Consider the following 17,988-nt stretch of genomic DNA (forward strand, 5'->3'; position numbering starts at 1 on the left):
CAAAGCCAGAAAAAAAAAAAACTTTTAGTTATTAATTTTTTTATTTAAATTTGAACTGATTTATTTTTATACTTTTTTAAAATGCAAATATATGTATACCAATGCTGTATTATGTTATTAAAATGACTTATTATGGAAATATTGACTTTTATTTTCGATAAAGTAAAAAAAAATGCTTATTTTTGAAGGCCTTATAATGATGTTGTGCCTCGGGTCTCCAAAAGTATAAATGCAGCCCTGTGTGAAACACACCCTCCTACTGCACCTCTAAACCTTGAACCTTCTCTATCCCTCTAGTATTTAAATTGACTCCTCCAGGATGAAATACTCCAATAAAGTATTCATTGAACAATTCCACTATGCCCTGTGCATTAGTCACTCTATTCCCATTTTTATCCCACAATGTCATTCTTCCACAGTCATTTCTCCTCCTACTGACCACATAGCTAAAAACTTCCCTAGGATTTTCCTTGGATCTTAGGGCCAATCTTTCTCATATTCCAGTTTCACCTTACTTACCATACTGGTCACTCTTCAGGCCTGTGTATTACATTCTTCATGCATATTCTCTTCACCTGTCTTCTGATATCTCTTCCATAGCCTCTTTTTCGCCTGCATTTCCTGCTTAATATTGTTTGTCATCCACTTTACTCCAAATTGTGTCCTCTTCTTCGCTCGTGGTATACAACTTACCATTGCTGCTTACAAATATTCTTTCACAATTTCCCACGTACTAATGATATCCTGGCCTTCCAATTCCTCCATCTATGAAACTTCCCGAAGTTGACGTCTAAGACTATTATAATCACCTGCATTATAATTCCACACAAGTTCCCGCCTCTTTGATACTCCTGCATGTCTATTCATTTTCCAAGTCAAAACCATATGGTCACTCTCTCCAACTGGTGGGAGAGATGTCATTGCAGTTATTATCAGGTTTTCTGATGTTATATCCAAATCTCTTGAACCTCTTGCTCCCTCTGTTACATGTTGCCTAAAACATTTGCCCCTCAAGAATTCTAGAAATTCCATTCCCTTATTTCTACATGCATCTTCTTTTCCCCAATCTGTACTGCTGTAGTTAAAATCTCCCATAACAATCATTCTTCTTGCACATGCCATGCTCAACTGTCTCAACATCTCCTGGTTCCCACCCTCTGTGCTCCTTGGTTTGTAGCAACGCCCCACTAAATATCCTGTCTTGCCCACCTCCATCTCACACCATACACTTTCAAAATCATTAGTGTCACAGCCTTCCAAACCCTCCACTCTTAGAGGAGATAGGTCATCACTTATCATAAGCAGTACTCCACCACCACCACACTTCCCCTTCCTATGCTGCCAAAAAATGCTCAAATTCTATTCCTGTTATTATATCCTCTTCCGGCAACCACGTCTCGGTGATCCCAATAATCTTTGGCCTGGCTGATGCTATCAATGCCACCAATTCCTCTCCCTTATTCCGAATACTCCCGGCATTAATATAAAGCAAAAAAATGCCATTGTTTCTATACTCAGCATTATCCTCTCTAGATGCCACTGGGCTCAGCATTACCTGATGTCGTCCCCCTTCTCCCAAGTACCCATTCCCACAAGAAACCAACCCCGCTACCATTCACACTGGGACACACTGACTCGTTCAGAATAGCAGTCTCTCCAGATGCCTATGCCCTTCCTCATTCAAATGAGGTGGTCTCTCGCATACAATTCCTCTGTGTTCTCAAACACACTCCAAGCATCCACATATGCCAATCCTCTCTTCTGTCACATTCTCGCTATTATGCCATTCAATATCACCGCTCTTCTGCTCAGCTCATCACTCTCATACCTAGTCAACACATACACTATCTTTCCTCTCTGTTTCTTCTTTCATATACCCTCAAGCAAGAATCTCATATCTCTCACTGCCTTACTTACATTACCACTCAAGTCATTTGTTCCTACCATCACAATCATCTCATCCACCCTTTCACCTCTGTTAATTGCCATAGCCACACTTTCTATCGTTCCTCCTGGCAAACACTCCTCACGCATCCTATCTTGAACACCACTGATCACTGAGTCCCCATACATTACACCTCTTATCACCATATTCCTTGATTGCTCACATGCATCCCTCACTCTCTCTCTCTTGTAACAGTTTCTCTCTGTGCTCCCTTGCTTACCTGACATCACTCTATCTGTAGTCCCTGTGCTCCCTTGCATTCCTCTCATTCCTTTTCTCCTGCTGTTTCCATTCTTTCCTCTTTTATCATTCCTATATCCGACACTCATTCCTTCTCTTCCACTTATCCTATTCTCACCTCTTCTATCATTCATACAACTCTCTCTCATTCCCTCTCTTCTACTGTTCCACATTCTCTCCTCTTCTGTCACTCTCATAACTCTCTCTCATTCCCTATCTTATACTGTTCCTATTCTCTCATCTTTTGCCATTCCCATAACTCTCTCTCACTCCTCCTCTGATTCGCCTTGCATTAGTCTCTTCCATTCACTTAATTTCATCTTTCACACTTCTCATCTCATTCCCCAGACATTCCACCTGCTCTTTCAGCTCATCTCTCTCTCTCTGTAAGTCAGCCATTCTTGTTTGCCATTCATCCTCCAAATTGAGACTATCTCCTGAAACTTCCGAATCATTCAACCACCTTTCCATGCTCCCCAATCTTATTATTTTATTCATACTTCTCTCATCCTTCATCATACCCATCATCTCTCTACGTGGAGAATCTCCTATCTCTGACTCAACGAGGTCAGTTATGGTCATTTCTAAATCACCAAGCTCCTCCCATTGCCTGCATTTTGCACATATACATTTTCCCCCTTCTTTCTCCTGTCTCACATATACAATCGCTGGGACGCATACATTTCGCAAGCCCCGCATGCTACAAAATCCTGTATGATATTGTGCAAAATGATGTCCTTAAATAGAGGGGGGGGGGGACTTGGTGATACGCCATTTGTAATTTTAACTGCCGCTGCCGCCATTATTTAAAATAGTGTCACTAATTAGTGTCAGAAAATAAACGCTAAATAAGTATCAGGGAGTATTACTATAAGGAAATGTACAAACAATTTCAATCAGAACATTTAAGTACGCTAGATATAAATAAATAAATAAAATGAAATAACTAAATAATGAAAACTTATCCTTCGTCTTGTCTTCCACCGTTATGCATTCAATTCTGACCCCGTCTTCTCAGTAACTAAAAATACACAATATCGTGACAACAACTAACTTCAAAAAACAACCACTGATAGACATTTGTATTCCAGAAAACTAAATTGCTTATTTTTATTAAACTCTTTAATTACATAATAACGTGATGTCAATACTGAAACCCACAAAAATAATAATTATCCAGAAACTCCTACCCTCGTCAATTTCATGCAACCTTGTACCATTACATTAATGTGATACAAAGTATGTAATATTTTCATCTCTAAGTGCTTAACTTTATATTTTCCAACATGAATCTGATAATCATTATTCTTTGTCCACAATGCCAATTTATTTAAATTATCCTCCAGGAGATCTACATCACCTTTATCAATTATTGAACTCCCAGTTTTTTATCATTAGCTAATTACAAAGCCAACTACCAGAGAGCATAATATTCATGTTCACCCATTGTTGGATTTTATCTTGAACCGACTTTTTCATTACATTAACCTACACGCCTGAAATGTTAACGTGCCTATAATTTGCTATTTCTGTCTTAGAGCTGCTTTGATGTAATGAAACTATCTTATTCTCTTTCCACTATCTTGGATCCTTGGCAGAGTTGACATTTAGATTGAACAACTTCATCAGAGAAACTATCAGTTTTCTTGCACTTTCACATAGCACACCTACTGACATGCTATCCGGTCATATTGATAATTTTCAACATGCTGAGTACTTTTCTCATCATCTACCTCAATTCTGATATTCATGATATCTGCAACTGCAAAATCTCCAAGTCCAAGAAAATGGCAGTATATGCCTTTCCCTCATCTACTCCTCTTCTAACTTTATTATAAAAGGCTAGCATATTGCTAAAACAAGAGCACCCCCTTCAGAAATCCATGTTGACTTTCACAGATAATATTACCCTCATCTGCCCAATGCTATATATGGTCCTTTACTAATTTCTCCAAGATCTTAACAACTACTGATGACACACAAACTGGCCTATAATTTGACACTTCCAGTTTGCTACTGCCGTTATGAAATGGCACTACCTTCCTTCCATTCCCTGGGCACCTTTCCCACAGCCAGACTTTCATTGAAAAGCCAGATCAAAGGCTCTGTAAGTTCTTTAGCATATTTTCTCAAAACTCGTGGTGAAATACCATCCTGTCCCACTGCTTTACCGACATCCAGAGTACTCAGTATTTCGAACATGTTCTCCTCCTTCACCTCGAACCTGCCCGATCCCTCTACTATGAAAATTTACTCCTCCAGGATGAAATACTCCAATAAAGTGTTCATTGAACAATTAAACAGTGTCCTCTGCATCAGTCACTCTATAGCTATTTTTATCCCACGATATCATTCTTTCACAGTCATTTCTCCTCCTACTGGCCACATAGCTAAAAATTTCCTAGGATTTTCTTTGGATCTTAGGGCCAATCTCTTCCCATATTCCAGTTTTGCCTTCCTTACCATACTAGTCACTCTCCTGGCCTGTCTTATATTCTTCATGCATATGTTTTTCACCTGTCTCCTTATATCTCTTCCATAGCCTCTTTTTCACATGCATTTCCTGTTTAATATTGTTTATCATCCACTTTACTCCAAATTGTGTCCTCTTCTTCACTCGTGAATACAGCTTATTATTGCTGCTAACAAATATTCCTTCACACTTTTCCAAGCACTAATGATATCCTGTCCTTCCAATTCCTCCCTCCATGAAACTTCCCAAGTTGACATCTAAGACTATTATAATCACCTGCCTTATAATTCCACATATCTTCCTGTCTCTTTGATACTCCTGCATCTCTATTCATCTTCCAAGTCAAAACCATATGGTCACTCTCTCCAACTGGTGGGAGAGATGTCATCTCAGTTATTATCAACTCTTCTGATGCTATGACCAAATCCGAAACTTGCAAACCTATTGTTCCCTCTATTACATGTTGCCTAAGACATTTGCCCCTCAAGAATACTAGAAATTCCATTCTCTTATTATTCCATTCCCTTATTACTACAACTTCCTCTCTCCAGTTTATGCTGCTGTAGTTAAAATCTCCCATAACAATCATTCTTCTTGCAGATATCTCCTGGTAACCACCCTCTGTGCTCCTTGGTCTGTACAACACCCCACTATATATGATTAGTGTCACTGCCTTCCAAAGCCTCCACTCTTAGAGGACATGCCGTCACTTATAAGCAGTACTCGAACGCCATGCTTTCCCTTCCTATCCTGCTGAAAAATGCTATACCCAGCGACTTCTATTCCCGTTATTATATCCCCCTTCTGTCAACCATGTCTTAGTGATCCCAATAATTTTTGGCCAGGCTGATGCTATCAGCACCACCAATTCCTCTCCTTTATTTCGAATACTCCTGGCATTAGTATAAAGCATAAAAATGCCATTGTTTCTATACCTAGCATTATCCCTTCTAGACTCAACTGGGCTCAGCATTACCTGATGTTCCCCCCTTCTCCCAAGTACCCATTCCCACAAGAGGCTGCCCCTGCTACCATTCATCCTGGGACACATCGACTTGTTCAGAACAACAATCTCTTCAAATGCTTATGTTCTTCCTCATTCAGATACAAGCGGTCTCTCGCATACAATTCCTCTCTGTCCTCAAACGCCCTCCAAGCATCCACATATTCCTATCCAGTCTTCTGACACATTTTAGCTATTATGTTATTTAATATTACTGCTCTTCTGCTCAGCTCATCACTATCATACCTAGGCAACATGCACACTATCTTTCCTGTCTGTGTCTTCTTTCGTACAACCTCAAGCAAGAATCTCATATCTCTCTCGCTGCGCAATTTACATTACCATTCAAGTCATTTGTTCCTACCATCACAATCATCTCATCCACTCTTTCACCCCTCTTAATTGCCATAGCCACACTTTCTATCTTTCCTCCAGGCAAACACTCCTCATACATCCTATCTTGAACACCACGGATCATTGAGTCCCCATAGATTACGCCTCTTACCACTCTATTCCTCGATTGCTCATATGCATCCCTCACTCTCTCTCTCTCTCTCTTCTCTAACACTTTCTCTCTGTGCTCCCCTACTTACCTACCTTCCTGACATCACTCTATCCCTGGTTCCAGTGCTCTCTTGAATTCTTCTCATTCCCGCTCTCCTACTGTTTCCATTTTCTCCTTTTCTGTCATTCACATAACTCTCTCTCATTCCCTCTCTAATTAAAATCACCTATAATGATTACCATTCACTTGCTCAGAAGCCAAGTTGCCTATACATTTCTTTGCCTCCATATTGCTCGGCCTGTAGCAGGTTCCCACCAAATATTTCATTCTATCAATCTCTACTTCACACCATTCTACTGCTACTTTTTTCCTTTTGTATCTCAACCTTATGCAGACATGGTTCCCCTGCTATCATCAGCACACTCCCCCCTCCCTTCTTGCTTTTCCTATCTTCCTGAAAAACATCATATCCCTTCATTTCTATACCTGTCAAGGTGTCATTCTCATTTAACTGTCTCACTTATTCCAGCTATTTATGGGCACATAACCACAGCAACAATTTCATCTCCCTTATTTCCAATACTCCTGGCATTTGTAAATAAGCATAACAATTCATTTCTTGGTCTATAACCAGTACTACTGATGTTGCCTCCCATCTGTGACTTCTCCTCACTTGTTTCTGTTTACTCACCTTCCGTCCCATCCATACCCCTCAGACTCAATCCCCATGTACTGTTGGTTGTTGAATTCCTATGCTGACCATCCACACACATGCATTCATTACCACTTTCAGAATCCACTCTCTTTATACCATGTCTCCTTGGCCAACCCCATTTCCCTGTCCAAATTGCATTCCTACTCACAGACAGAGAGTTGGCAGGCAAAGAGTAGAAGTTCAGTACATACATTAGAAAATATATTAAAATAGCTCAAAGGGCTAGGATGCTGAAAAGTACACTAACCAGTAATGACAGGAGATTATTATCCTTCTTAACTGGCTGTGATTCAGTTGCATCTTGGGTACTGCACACAGATTTGGTCACCTGTATTCCTTGGCCATGAAGAGGTAGTGGAGAGGGTTCCAAGAGTAGTGACCAAGCCGGTGATAGGTCTGTGGAATGGTCCCTGTGAAGATATACTGAAGATGTGTGGGTTGCAAAGTTTAATTGATAGGCAGAAAAGAGGAGATATGATAAGATATTATTATTATTATTCAGGCATCAATGGAGTCAAAAGACTCATTGTGGGAGGTCCTTCCTAGGAAACACAAAGTCTATCAAGACTCATTGCGGGAGTCCCTCCTAGGAAACATAAAGTCTATCATACTGCTCCTTAAACTCATTGACCGTTCTCGCTCTCACCACTCTATCAGGCAATGCATTCCACGGTTCAACTACCCTCTTGCTCACAGTTTCCTTCCAGGGATAGCAAATTATCATCACTCCTTCCCACTGTTCAACCAAGCAAAAGAACTCCCCGGTGGCAACCCTGTAACCACCTCTCAACACTTTAAAAGTCTCAATCATGTCCCCTCTCCATCTTCTATCTACCAAAATCTGCAGTCCACATTCCTTCAGCCGACCCTCATAACTAGCATTGTACAGTCCTCTATACCCTTTCCACAGTTAATTTATCCCCTTCAAATCCTTGGGACCAAATCTGAAAACAATAGTCTGTGTGGTCTGATCAGAGTCTTATACAACAGAATGATAACTCTTTTATCTCTGCAGGTCATCCTTCTTAGTGTTGCAGCAATCCTCTGTGCTACCTTCTCCACCTTTTCAATATGTCCCCTAAATTTCAGGTTTCTATCAATCTTCAACCCCAGATCGCTTGTCTCTCCTACTTCCTCCAGTACAACTCCTACAATAGAGTATGAAGTGTCCCATTGATGTGTCTCAAACCTCAAGATCTTACATTTTGCTGCATTAAACTTACATCCCCCATTCATATGCCTATCTGTCTAGCTTATTCATATCCTCTTGCAGGGCTGCCATATCTGCACTATTACTAATAATCCTTCCCAGCTTCACATTATCTGCAAACAACTAAATATCCCCTTGCAATCCACTGACAATGTCATTGATATAAAGGTTGAACAATATAGGTCCCAGTACTGAGCCCTGTGGGATCCCACTTGTAACCTTCTGCCTTCTTGAAACCGTCCTACCATATACAACTCTCTCTCTGATCCCTATTGGACAGCCAATCCTGAATCCAGTTGACCAATCTGACATCCAGACCCATGTGCTGCAACTTAAATATCAGCTTATCATCTGGCACCTTGTCAAATGCCTTTGCTAAATCCATGAAAATGGCAGTATATGCCTTTTCCTCATCTACTGCTCTTGTAACTTTATTATAAAAGACTAGCATATTACTAAAAACAAGAACACTCTTTAACTAATCCATGTTGACTCTCACAGATAACATTACCCTCATCTGCCCGATGCTGTATACGGTTACTCACTATTTTCTCCAAGATCTTAACAACTACTGATGACACGCAAACTGGCCTAATTAGACACTTCCAGTCAGCAACCACCCTTATGCTATGGCACTATCTTACCTTCCTTCCATTCCCTGGGCACCTTTCATTTAGTCAGACTCTCTTTGAAAAGCCAGGTCAAAGGAGCTGTCAGTTCTTTAGCACATTCTCTCATAACTTGTGGTGAAATACCATCCAGTCTCACAGCTTTACTGATATCCAGAGTACTCAGTATTTGGAGCACACTCTCCTCTTGCACCTCTAAACCTTGAACCTGCACTATCCCTCTAGTATTAAAATTTACTCCTTCAGGATGAAATACTCCAATAAATTGTTCATTAAACAATTCCACTATGTCCTCTGCAAAATTCACTCTATTCCCATTTCTATCCCATAGTGTCATTCTTCCACAATCATTTCTCCTCCTACTGGCCACATAGCTAAAAAATTTCATAGGATCTTTGGGCTAGTCTCTTCTCATATTCTGCCCACAGAACCCTTCTCCCTAAGAGTTAACTATAAACAGGACTGTAGATAGTCCAGATTCCTAAATCTAATATAGCAATTGGCATGTTAACAATAGGACATCATTGTTACTGTAATGTTTCTCTTATGTTATCTTAAATAGAATTTAGCTTTGGTGTAGTTTCTAAATAATTAATTGCTTTTTAATTTTATCTGTAATTTTTTTTTCACTAGAGGTCATGCCAGTAGAATAACTGGTGATCAAATCATTGTTTCTTTAGCATACTGTGTCAAATGTAACTCAGCTTGTCCTTGTATTTTTGTATATACTCCAGATGTTGACCTTAATATGAAGGTCGAAACGTCTGGAAATTAAAATAGTTATTTATAACATGGTTATAAAGTCCATAATTTCTAAAATGAATGCTGATCACCATTCAACTAAAAGAAAGGAAACATTTCTGCCTCAAGTTATATATTTGGATGTAGCAATTGTGGATTATGTATGATAGTGTAAACAACTGACGAATGATAAGGATTTACTAGTTTTAGTGGATGGGTAGTGATGTTTGGAATAAAACTGCATATGTAGTAAGCACAATACAAAATATTTTCTGTGTTTTTGATTAGGATGTGATATGACCATAGCTGGATCACTTTTGATTATGTAATCATTTCTAGATTTCGGAAAGATGAAACATTAATGAAAAGATACAGCGGCCATAAAAGGCCGCTGTATCTTTTTCCCAATAATATGAAATCAGCTTGAATATTTTGTGAAGATAAATTAAAGAATGTTTATTTTACAGTTTTGCAATTAAGAAGAGATTTTTTTTTCAATACACACTCATACACATATAACAAGGGGGAATAGGTTATCCTCTGATGACCTCTCTCTCTCTCTATGCCATGAGATCAAATGAGAGGAGATAAAAAAGTGGTCAGCAAGAGGTGTGTGAATATTTTTCCTGAGTGGATGAGTGAAAGTGATTGTAAAGGGAGTGATGAGTGCATTGTAGAAAAAATTAATTTAAAGATAAGTATAAATGAACAGGCAGTATGTTAGTTAAAGTATACCATCTATAATTAGTCTTTGAACTCAAAATAAAAGAAGTAAAACAAGCAGTATCCTAATTAATAGTGTTCATATTTTTCTTTCTTTGTAGTGGCAATAAGAGGTAGCATTTTATATTTCCTCATTTGTGATATGAGTATGGTTAATGAAATGTATCAAACATCCTTGACTCAGTTTCTTGGAATTTTTGATATATCAATGCAAAGGTTAGTATTATTATTATTATTATTATTATTATTATTATTATTATTATTATTGTTAATATTATTAGTATTATTATCTCACACCAGAGGGTGCTGTGTAGGCATGCAAGTGTGCCCATGTTATTATTGATGCTATCATTTTAAAAGTTTTAAAGTGGTTTTAACTCCTGTTTTTAATCTGAAAGTATTGCAAGATAATTCTAATTGTTACACAAAAGACAGTAATGTATAATACATCAAAATCGGATAAGTAATATCCAAATTTTGTGTGCTGAGAGCTGTACTCAGAGTGGACTGTGGTCAACAATGAGAGAAAAAACAAAGGACATCACCATTTTTTACAGTCATGCTGCTCAAAGGAAGTAAGGTGAGGCATGAAGTGTGACAAATGCCTGAAGGATCTATTGTCTGATGGAAATCATATAACATGTAGAAAATGTGCTGGCCTTTCAAAAGGATAAGCTTGTAATATCAGCCAATATTGGTGTTATTGATACATTGGTCCTAATGGAAGTATCCCTTACTAACAATGAAGCAACTGCCTACCAAATTCCAAGCTTTTAACAACACAGATACCACTGACAAACAAAAAAGAAGTGGGGGAATATTAATATTTACCAAACAAATTAATAGAAAAGGAAACTATCTATAAGTGTGAGCATGCTGAAAACGTTTGTATCAAAATAACTAATGCTGCCAATCAACAGAACCACTTAATACTAAATGCTGTTTATAGGATACTTAAATATGATAAAATTCTGCATGAACTAAGTTGTTGGCTTTCATGCCAAGAAATATGCTTAACTAAATACCTAACGATAATCAATTGTATATACATAATTGCAAATGCAAATCATAACAATACCACACCACATACAAATTATAATATATACAGGGTGTTCGGGATAAATTTGACATATTTATAATTAATTATATTTTTCCGTAAGTTACATGTATTAACACACACTTCTCTTCATTTAAAAGTTTGGACCCTTCTTCATTCATATAGAAGATGTCAGAAAGGATGGATAGCTGGAACCCACCTGAATCATGGAAGAGAATAACTTGTATCATGATGATTCGTGCCCGCCATCAAAATAAGGATATTACGACTGCTGCCCAATGCTCCCTGAATACAGTAAAAACAATCAGGCATGAACTAGAGACTTGCAATGGTGACTACGAGGATGTAGCAAGAAGAAAGATCCCTAGCAGACGATCTGATTGCGTTCGTACAGCAGAATTCCTCGCAAATCTGCAGGAACAGGTGTTGAAGAACCCTGGCATTGGAATTCGGGCTTTGTTCGTGGAGTTGCTAACTGTAGTCAAGCCCTGGATAACAAGGGTAGCCAATGGTAGGCCGTATGTATGGCAGCAGGATTCGGCCCCTTGCCACACCTCTGGGAAAAGTCAAAAATGGTTGTCTGAAAATTTCTACGACTTCACCAGTCCAAATGTTTGGCCTCCAAACTCCCCAGACCTTAACCCCATGGATTATTTTGTATGGGGCGCAGTTGAAAAAGACACCAATCGCACTTCCAGTAATACAAAAGCCCAGTTAATGGATAAAATTAAAACAGTTTTTGCGGCCCTTCCCAGGGAGACTGTAGCATCAGCTTGTTCGAGGTTCCGAAGCAGAATTGAAGCTGTGATCGATGCTAATTGGTGGTTATTTTGAGTAAATCTTGTTGATAGTATTGTAATTAACTCTGCCTGTAATGTTTTTTTGTCAATTCATTAAATTTAATAGATACAAAGAAGATTTTCTTTTTCCTTACGAAACTGTCAAATTTATCCCGAACACCCTGTATACTCTAGAGCAATGCTTCCCAAACTTCTGGATGTCAGAGCCCCCTTTGCAAAAATTAAAATATTTCACGGCCCCCCTCGAAAAAAATCGTAATAGAGAGATATATTATTATAATATTTATTGTATTTATATTCAATACAAAACATACACAGCGATTGCAAAAATCAAATGCATATATTACATTTTTTGCCTCTTACCGTTTGGTTCTCAAGATGATGCAGGCTGTTCTGGTAAAATATGAAATACTGTTCTTTTTTTTTTTGAGTCTGTTTCTGCTTCTGATTGTTCGCGGGATTTTTTTTTTATCAGCCACTTATCCATCTCAGGGTTAAATTTTTTAAAGTAGAATAGATCAAATAATATCACCACTTACCGATACTGGCACACCACAGACTGATAACATGAAATTAGTGAATATTACCTAAATAAGGGAATCCCCGGAGCAGGAACATTTTTCTCTTTTGTGACTTTTCTCCCTTTACGGTAATTAAGCCTAACGCGAAACAGACACCAAAGGCAGGTTATTAAAACGTGCATATGATTCATGCGGTATTAACAAAAGATCGCGCAACCGAAAGATAAACGCATAGCTGCCAATTGAGTTGAAATGCTAACTCTCTCTTTAACCGAATTCCATATGTGAAACTGCCATAACATTCATTATATATATATATATATATATAGTACTTAGTTTTAACACTTTTACGAATTTTAACACGTTCGGTTGAATTTTATTGCTGCCTTGGGAAATCGAGCTCACACACATCTAATTAATAACAATAGTTTTTAGTTAGACTCTGTGTTTGCCCATGCAACATATGGTTTTGTTTCAGTCTATACAGCATAGTTTCTGTATGAGGGGGACATGTGATTCATTAATTATGTATTTTTATCCCAGTTGTCTCTAATTCCACTATTTGTTGAGAAATATATTACACAGACTCCTCATACTTTATTCACTGGCATAATAAAAGTACTTGTTTTATTGCCTCTGCTGCTAGGGAGGGCATGTTGTTTACCAGTGCAAGCGAGTTACTGTCTCCCTACATAAACCTGCTTAAGCTTTTTTTCATGTGTGAAGTATATGCGAAACTTTTATTGGTAACAGAAAACTAACTCGGATGACAGTGATAATATAAAACGAGTTTTGATATGTATATAAAGTCAATATCAATAGTCCCTGAATACGAACGCGTGATGAAAGGGACAGGAAGATTTGGAGCTTCCCTGAGAGCATTTGAAGTAAATACAATTAACCACTGCTTTGAAATGAAACATATGAATATGCAATATTTACTAATATTCATTAAGCGCCAAAATACACAGGAAGCAAAATTTGGGAACCAACACCAATGTGTGAATTTTTCCATTAAAATATAAAAAATAACAAAAAAGAAATAATAAATAATAAAAGTTAAATACGTTTCTTTTAAAATAAAAAAAATCTACTTAGTCTTAAAACATGTTACATTTATTTTCATTATTTCACAGCCCCCCCTCAACAAAACCGAAGGCCCCAAGGGGGCCGCGGCCCACAGTTTGGGAAGCGCTGCTCTAGAGAAGAAATAGTTAGAAATAGTATCACAGCTTATTTGCATCAATCATATAAATATTCTGGCACACCAAATAGTTATACAGCAGCAATCATAAAATGCAAAGTAGCAGACCATTACTTAATGGTTCTTAACCTGCACATCAAGACAGCATCCTTGCAATGCTCCACATCTGAAACAACACAAATCAATAATATATGAAGAAATAGTCAACCATGAAATAAGAAAAATTGACTAAAACACATGCCCTCACCAGATTCAATGGATATTTTTTACAACAACAAAACTAAACTAACTATGGAGGAAATATATAAGAAAGCTATATAGAAAATCGGAATTCACTCAAAAGCAAGCCAAAATCCTTGGATAACAGAATATTATCCTAGATATATATAGAAAGTCTATTCCATGGAAAGAATTAAAATGATATCCAAATAATACAGCTTTAAAATCTGAATATAACATAATGACATAGGTAAGAAATGCAAATACACAGTCAAATTAACCTCTGCACCAAATGGCATGAAAAAAATCTGGCATGTGGTTAGCGAGATGTTAGACTGTGCTTCTAATACCACTGCCTTTGAAACCATAAAACATGAAAAATACCAAATCTTTCCAACAACTTCCAATGAATTTAACAAATACTTTGTAGACACCACCCAAGAACTATAAAAAAAGATCCCTCCACACAAAAAATATGATCCTCCATTTGGACTACAAGCAAAACAGACATTGGGGTCTCCAACCAAAAGAGAAGCACAACTTCTCTGTAATCCACAAAACTAAACCAAACAAAGACTCAGGAATAGATGGTATCGGACCTAAAGACATTAAGCAACATGCAGCTAGCTTAGGCTCAATCTTACTAAAATTAATAAATAAAATATTTAAAACTGGACAAATATCCACTATAATAAAGCCTACCATAATCACATCTATATACAAACTTGGAAAAAGAAATTCAATCAATAATTGCATATCTATGGCAACACTACCAATTATTAATCAAATTATGGAATCGATTATGCTTAGCAAACTTCCAACATATGCAGAAAACCTTCATATCATACCCTAAACACAGTATGGCTTTCTTGGAAGATTTTACAGATTTAATTAATGCTGCCTTAGATAAAAACAGAATTGTCATGATAGGCTTTATCAGCTTGACTAAAGCATTTGACACACTCATACATAAAAATTTATTAGAAAAGCTAAGATATGTTGGAATAGTTGGCCTCTGCAAATGTTTCTTAGAAATTACCTTCCAAACAGAAAACAAGTGTTGCAAAATAAGTAGCAGTGTGAAAAGAGAGCTACAGTTTCAGATAAATTTTTTGAAATAATTAATAGTATATAAGTGGGTGCATGAGTAAGAGTTGATGTAAAGGTTGTGTGCTTGCAGTGTGTGGGATTTTTTGTTTAAGTTTATATACAAATTCATTACAAATTAGAGCTTAGTATAGTAACTAGCGAAGGAAAGATGGTGGCAGCTTTGTCCATGCAGGAAATCAATTTCGATTTCAGTCATTTTGTGAAATGTGATGTGTGCTACTGGGCGATCACAGATGCAAGACCCCCCTCAGCACTTCTGCGCATGCCAGAAGAGGGCAAATCCATTCCAATAACAGGGCGATCAGTGTGTTTCGTGGGATGAGTGTTTATTATTATTGTTATTATTATTATGGTATCTCCATAGACACAGTAGACTCATCGCAGGAGACCCAAACTATCAAAATAGTATCTATCATACCTCTTCTTCAATTCATTTACAGACGAAGAACTCACAACTGAGTTAGGCAATGCATTCCACTCATTCACCACCCTCCAAGCGAAAAATCTAGTTCTCACACCCTTGTTAACCACACATTTCCTTAATTTCCAGGGATGACCTCTTCTTCTTCCATCACTATCACACAGCTGAAACATTTCCCCTGCATCATTCTTATAAAAACCTTTTAGTAATTTAAATGTTTCTATCATATCCCCCTCTTCTCCGCCTATCAACCAACCTCTGCAATCCACAAGCACTCAATCTATCAGTGTAGTGAGCATTTTTTACATCATGCAGCAACTTAGTCACTCTCCTCTGAACCCTCTCCACAACCTCTTCACCTCTAAGGAATCCAGGTGACCAGACTTGAGCATAATCATCCAAATGTCGAAGTATCAATGCCTTATAAAGGGGAATAATAAGTAATCATATGTGCAATCTTGGACATCTTAGCAATGTGCCCTCTGAACTTCATCTCCCTATCCACTAACACCCTTAAGTTCCTAGACTCATCAATCTCTGGGAGTACCGTTCCATCAATGTGTTACACAACTGTAATATTTTAATCTCAAAATGCATAACTTGACACTTTTTCACATTGAACTGCCATCCATTACTGTTTGCCCATTTTGCTAGCTTATTTAAATCATCCTGCAGACTCTCAACATCAGCTTGATTTTTTATTGCACTACCCAACTCTGCTTCATCAGCAACAACTGAATATCTCCCTTCAAGCCATTTCCTATATCATTTATTTACAAATTAAACAATAATGGTCCAAGCACAGAGCCCTGAAGCACACCACTGGTCACCTACCTCATCATGGACTCTGCTCTTCCATACATTAATTTATGGTATCTCTCTATGAGCCATTCTATTATCCATATCACCAGTTTAGTATCCCCATCTGCTCTAATTTGCACAACAGTATTCCATGTGGTATCCTGTTAAAAGCCTTAGCAAAATCCAGAAATATCACTGTGTAGCCATTCCCCTTGTCCAACTCAGATCTCATTCTATTGTAAAAAGTTAATAAATTGCTAAGGCAGGATCGACCTTTAACAAAACCATGTTGGTCCCTATAGAGTATCATATTCTTTTCCACCCATTCTTGAATTCTGTCCATAACCAACTTTTCCAACACTTTTACCACCACTCCCAAGATATGTGATTGGTCTGTAATTAACTACTGCAGTCTTAGAGCCATCTTTATGCAAAGGAACCACTTTGCCTTCCTTCCACTACTTAGGGACCACACCAGAGATCAAACTTAAGTTAAATAACCAAGTAAGAGGCGTTGAGATTTCCTTTGTACATTCACGCAACACCCAAGCTGATTTATTAACTTCACGCAACACCACTGAATTATTAACTTCAGTTCTCACATTGCTACAAGTACAGAGATATCCTGACTTGGGTGATAGACTTTTGAAAATGGATCACTCAGCAACTCTACTATTACATCTGAATCGAATTGGTCACCTCAATACCATCAGCGCCCACTTCTTCCTTTTACTTGCCACATAGCAGAACTCTTTACCCTTGATCTCCTTGGCTAAAGTCGTCTCATAATCTGATTTAGCTTTTCTTACTATGCTGGTAACCTTCCTGGCTTGAGCCTTGTACAGCTCATGGGTATACTGATCGCCTTTCTCCTTGTAAATTATCCATAACATTTTCTTTTTTTTTCTTTTTTTTTTTTTTGTAGATCAAGCCTGATACTACTACTCATCCATCTAATGCCTACCTTGTTTGTCTTCCTGACCATGGGAATACATTCTAATATTGCCTTCCTCAGACACCTGCTAATTATATCCCATGCACGGCTAACATCTTTCCCCTGCAATATGTTCTGCCATGGGACGGCAGTAAGTTGACTCCAAAGCTTGTTGTAATTACCTAACCTGTAGTTCCATATATACCCCTTCTTAAGAGAGAAATCCACAAATTTTGCAACCCCAAAGTCAATACTACATGATCCCTCTCATCAATTGGAAGTAATGAGGACTCTAAGAAGAGTCAATTCATGTTGAATTGACTCTTCTTAGCAAACTGCCAGCAATGGCTCTTGCTTCTGTGGTTGCACAGCATATACTCCTTTGATTATATAGATAAATTGTGAATATTTAATGTGAATGAAAGGAGGGTTTATGCACAGTGTGAGTTATATGAAGACTTGATGAGTGTTAATATGTTGATAACTGAAAGAGTCAGTAGCGAGAATGCCACAAGGAGGCTGATTGCTCGTCTGATAAAAAAGGATAATGTAAAAGAGCAGCAAAAAAATGTTACAAAAGTTTTGAAAAAGAGAACGAGCAATCTAAGAAATTTACAATCTACAGTAAAAAAAATGAAAGTGATAAGAATGTGGCAGTCTAAGCAATCTAAGAAATTTACAATCTACAGTAAGAAAGATGAAAATGATGAGAATGTCGCAGAACTTAACAAAGTGCA

The 17,988-nt window shown here is 37.7% G+C and overlaps 1 protein-coding gene across 1 annotated transcript in view; it reads left to right on the forward strand.

Annotated features, from left to right (window-relative positions):
* The window catches only part of LOC150095635 (dynein axonemal heavy chain 8-like), a 2,108,518-nt gene that overhangs the window by 1,728,583 nt on the left and 361,947 nt on the right, over positions 1-17,988 (forward strand). The window contains exon 70 of the mRNA XM_090409931.1: positions 10,286-10,400. Coding sequence (XP_090266057.1) covers positions 10,286-10,400 — 115 coding nt within the window. The remainder of the gene's footprint in view (positions 1-10,285; positions 10,401-17,988) is intronic.

This window comes from Typopeltis vanoorti, chromosome 20, assembly GCF_054136105.1.
Source record: "Typopeltis vanoorti isolate ZY-2024b chromosome 20, IOZ_Tvanoo_1.0, whole genome shotgun sequence".
Lineage (NCBI taxonomy): Eukaryota > Metazoa > Arthropoda > Arachnida > Uropygi > Thelyphonidae > Typopeltis > Typopeltis vanoorti.